The sequence below is a fragment of the Penaeus monodon genome, chromosome 5 (genome assembly GCF_015228065.2).
Source record: "Penaeus monodon isolate SGIC_2016 chromosome 5, NSTDA_Pmon_1, whole genome shotgun sequence".
NCBI classification, from domain to species: Eukaryota; Metazoa; Arthropoda; class Malacostraca; order Decapoda; family Penaeidae; genus Penaeus; species Penaeus monodon.
Window position 1 is genome coordinate 11,014,505 of NC_051390.1, and position 5,000 is coordinate 11,019,504.

The following is a 5,000-nucleotide window of genomic DNA, read 5'->3' on the forward strand; positions in this document are numbered from 1 at the left end:
TGAAAAGACAACAAAAATAAAATGACAATAACGATTCGACAACAAAAAATAAAAGAAACAAGACACAGTTAGGAAAAATTAAAGAATAAGAATAAAATAAGAAATTAAAGGGAAAGAAATGAGGGAAGAAACAAGTAGAAGAAAAGAGAAAGGAGTAGAGGAGGGAGGGGAAGAGGAGGAGGAGGGGAGGAGGAGGAGAGGAGGAGAGGGAGGAGGAGAAGAGGAGGAGGAAGAGGAAGGAGGAGGAAGGAGGAGGAGGAGGAGGAGAGGAGGAGGAGGAGGAGGAGGAGGAGGAGAAGGAAGAGGAACAGGAGGAGAAGGAGGAGGAAGAGGAGAGAGGAGGAGAGGAGGAAGGAGGAAGAGGAGGAGGAGGAAGAGGAAGAAGGATGAGGAACAGGAGGAGAGTAGGAGAGGGAAGAGGAGGAAGAGGAACAGGATGAGGAACAGGAGGAGGAGGAGGAGGAGGAGGAGGAGGAGGAGGAGGAGGAGGAGGAGGAGGAAGGAGGAGGAGGAGGGGAAGAGGGAAGAAGAGAGAGGAGGAGGATATGAAACAGGAGGAGAAAGACGAAATAACAGGCGGAAAACAAGAAAGCAGAAAGGGAAGAGGAAGAAATCAGGACGAAAATAAAGAGAAAATAAGACTCAAAATGAAAACAGGAAAATGAAGTTGAAAGAAAAAGTTAATGCGCGAACACATCACAACAATATGAATTAAGAAAGAAAGAAAAGAAAAAAAAAAAGAAAAATTTATATATACATATATATATATATATATATATATATATATATATATATATATATATATATATATATATATAAATGAATAAATAAAACCACAGAGGACACACACGAGTTACCACATCGTAAAAAAGACCTAAAAGTTGAAAAAAAAAAATCCATTAAGTTTGAATATCCGACAAAAAAATTTGTTGAAATCTATCAATGGTGTGCAAGGCCACCAGCTAAAAATATGCTGCAACTGAAATGCTATTCGACTTGATCACATTGCAATCGTCAGTGTTATGCAATGAAAAATGCTTGATTAAAGTACATAAAAAAAATTAGATAAATGAAAAGTAAGATATCTAATAAGGGTTAAATCATGCAGAGTGATATTGCAAATGAAATGCTGAAGTGTAGACCAAAAAATCCTGCAATGCCGGTAGAGGGAGAGAAAGGGAAGCAGGGAAAGAAAGGGAGGAGAAGAGATAAATAGAGATAAAAAAGCGAAGAAGGAGGAGAGAATGAATAAGACAAGACAGAAAGGGGGAGATAGAAGAACGAGGGAGAATAGAGTGTCAACAATGATATAAAAAAAAAAAACGAAAAAGAAATAAAACACATTCGCCATCCCAAAACCAACACACAATACATCAAAACTACAAACAATAATAATATAAAAAAGCACACAAACGCCCAACCCAACACCTCAACCACCACAAAAAAAAAACCCAGACCCCCAAAAGCAGACCCCCAAAAGCAGACCCCAAAAGCAGACCCCAAAAGCAGACCCCAAAAAGCAGGCCAAACCAAGGCTTACCTCTCCCCCGATCCCGCTCTCGATCGGTTGAGGAGGTCAGAGGCTGACTTCGAGAAGGAACGACGCATAGATCCTCCCTGGTGACCATTTTCGCGATTACTGCCCACGCCTGCAAACAGACAAGGGATTTATAGCATGTGTGCAGTCAGATAGATACAAGTGCTGTAGGGTTGAAAGAGTTTTGGGGGAGGAAGATACTGAGAAAGAGAGTGAGTTTATAGGAGTGGGTTATATATATATATATATATATATATATATATATATATATGTGTGTGTGTGTGTGTGTGTGTGTGTGTGTGTGTGTGTGTGTGTGTGTGTGTGTGTGTGTGTGTGTGTGTGTGTGTGTGTGTGTGTGTGTGTGTGTGTGTGTGTAAAATGCTCTAAGTTTGACATGGTTCAAAGGAGGAAGGATACTGAAAAAGAGACAATAATTTATACGAATGTGTACAATGGAAAAATAAATGCTGCAGCCTTAAAATAGCCCTGAGAAGAGGGAAGGATATTGGAAAATATGAACTTATTGAAATAAGGGCTGGGGCGGGGGATAAATATTCATGAAAAATAGTATTATGATTCTAAAATGAGTGTGGGCGGGGGGGGGGGCTCTCACAATTTGACGAAAATGCACATTATTATTGTGGTGGACCATAAAAAAAAATTCAATGACACTGAGAATACATATCAAAAATATTCTCTCCGACATGGACAACATATAAAAAAAATCAGTATCAAAAACATCTCTCTCATATATATCCATGAAAAACCGTCACATAATAAAAATACAATAATAAAAAAAAATAAATACTAAAAGACTAAAACACATTAAAAATAAAACCAAATAAACAAATAAACGAATACAAAAATAAGAAGAATAAGAAGAAGAAGAAGAAGAAGAAGAAAAAACAGTATTAGAAAAAAAAAAAAAAATCTTGCACAAACGAACGACTGCAGCCAGAACACCGGCTCCTCGCTCCTTTGCCGACGGATATTAGGTCAACCAAGACGGTAAATCCCAGATACGTGGGGGAGGCAGAGCAGAAGGGAGATGAGGAGGAAATGGAAAATTCGTAGAAAATATGATGTGCGTGCGTGTGAGTGTGTGAGGAAGGGAGAAGAGGGAGGGGAAGGAGGAGGGGAGGGGAAGAAGGGGAGAGGAGGGAGGGGAAGGAGGGGAAGAAGAGGAGGGGGAGAGGAAGGAGGGGGAGAGGAAGGAGGGAAGGAGGGAGAGAGAAGGGAGGAAGGAGGGAGGGGAGGGAAGGAGAGGGAAGGAAGGAGGGGAGGGAGGGAAGGAGGGGAGAGAGGAAGGTGGGAAGAAGAGGAGGGGAGGGAGAGAGGGAGGGATTAAGGAGAGAGAGAGAGAGAGAGAGAGAGAGAGAGAGAGAGAGAGAGAGAGAGAGAGAGAGAGAGAGAGAGAGAGAGAGAGAGAGAGAGAGAGAGAGAGAGAATTAAATTAATTAAGATATTATTTTGATAATGTTAATATCTATGACCCGAATATGCAAAAGAGAAAACAGATGATGATGATGATGGTGATGATGATGATGATGATAATTATTGATGATGATGATGATGAAGAGGAGGAGGAAAAAGTACAGGAGGAGGAAAAGTTGCATTAAAAGAAGGAAAATATAGAAAGCGAACAGAGAAACAGAAAAAGAGAAAAAAGAATAGGGAAAAAAAAAAACGAACAGATTTCTCCCTCTCCCCCCTCTCTCACTCCCCCCTCCCTCCCTCCCTCTCTCTCTCTCCTCCTCACTCACTCACTCTCCCTCACTCACTCTCCCTCACTCACTCCCCCCTCCCTCCCTCCCTCTCTCTCTCCCTCCCTCACTCACTCCCCCCTCCCTCTCTCGAACTGACGCTATTTTAATTGCACTTGAACTCGCGGAGAAGTTTATAATCATCTCCTAAGATCCGTCTCTCATTTTCTTCTAACTAAACGCCATTTTCTTTATTTTTCCTTCTTCGCTCTTCCAACCACTTTCTTTCCTCTTAAAACTTGGTGTTCCTTGTTTAATTTTCTCTTCTGAGTGTTCCTTTTTTTCTCTCTCTCTCTCTTCCTCCCTTTTCATCTTTCTCTTTCCAGTTTATCATCTCTCTCTTCCTCCTATTTCCATCGCTTTCCTCTCTCCTCTCTCCTCCTCCTTTCCCTCCCTTCCTTCGCCATTATTCTCTATCCCTTCCCCTCTCCTCTCTCTTCCTCCCATTCACTCCCTAAAACTCCTCTCCCCTCATCCATTCCCTTCTCTTCCTCTTTTCTCCACTCCCCTCTCTTCCTCTCTTTCCCCTCTCTCTCCCTCCCTCCCTCCCTCCCTCCTCACCCCCTCCCCCTCCCTCCCTCCCTCCCTCCCTCCCCCCATTTCTCATACGCTCTCCTAGCTCATAAATTTCGACTTCCAGACAAAGGCAATCAAAGAGCGTTCAGCAAGACATGGTGGCGGTTTATTGATGACCGTGATGAGTGCGTGAGTGAGAAAGTCAATGAGTGAGTGACTGAGTGAGTGAACGAGTGAGTGAGTGTGGCAATGAATAAGTAAATGAGTGAGTTAGAGAGTTTATTGATGAACGAGATGAGTGGGTGAGTGACAAAGTGAGTAAGTGAGTGAGTGAATGAATGCCTGAGTGAGTGAATGAATAAATAAATGAGTGATTAAGTCGTGACTGAGCGACTGAGAAAGTGAACGATTGAGTGAATGAGTGAGTGAATGATCAAGTAAACGAGAGAGAAAGTGAGAGAGTGAACGAGTGAGCGAGTGAATGTTTGTGTTAAGTGAAAGACATGTCCTACTTGGAACAGACTCACAGGGTCTTTCATAAACAGTATATAGTCCCCTTCAGAAACGTGTGTAATAATCATGGTGCAAGTATGCCCATGGCGAACCCGCGCTTGACAAATGGAGAAGGAGAAGGAGAAGGAGAAAAAGAAGGAGAAAGAGAAGGAGGGAAGGAGGAGAAAGGGAGAAGGAGAATGAGAAAAGGAGAATGAGAAAAGGAGAAGGAGAAAAGAAGGAGAAAAGGAGAAGGAGAAAAGAATACAAGAAAAGAAAGAAAGAAAGAAAAAAATACAGCACGGAGGGCAATAACGATGATAAATTTACACTTTCAAGTCTGCGGGATTTACATGTCACTTAAATTACACTGTTCTTGTCTGTTTGTTCCCATCTGTTTAAAATCTACAAACGAGTATCTTTTCCTCCAAATATAACATTTTCTTTAATGCTCCCACAGCCGTTTATCAAAACCACGTAATAAAATGAATTCACGGTCACCATAAATCAATGAAACTGCTCTTACATGACTTAATACACTTGGGATACATTAAAATCGTAATGAAATGGGGAATATACACACACACACAAAAACAAAGAAGCAAACAAAAACATAACTACACAGATGCAAACATACGCACACGCGCAATCACACACAGATACAGACACACACTCACTCACACTCACACACA

General features: G+C 41.6%; 1 protein-coding gene across 1 annotated transcript in view; it reads right to left on the reverse strand.

Moving 5' to 3' along the window:
- LOC119573443 overlaps positions 1-5,000 on the reverse strand; it is a 68,282-nt gene that overhangs the window by 61,397 nt on the left and 1,885 nt on the right. Inside the window, exon 2 of the mRNA XM_037920672.1 lies at positions 1,541-1,649. Coding sequence (XP_037776600.1) covers positions 1,541-1,649 — 109 coding nt within the window. The remainder of the gene's footprint in view (positions 1-1,540; positions 1,650-5,000) is intronic.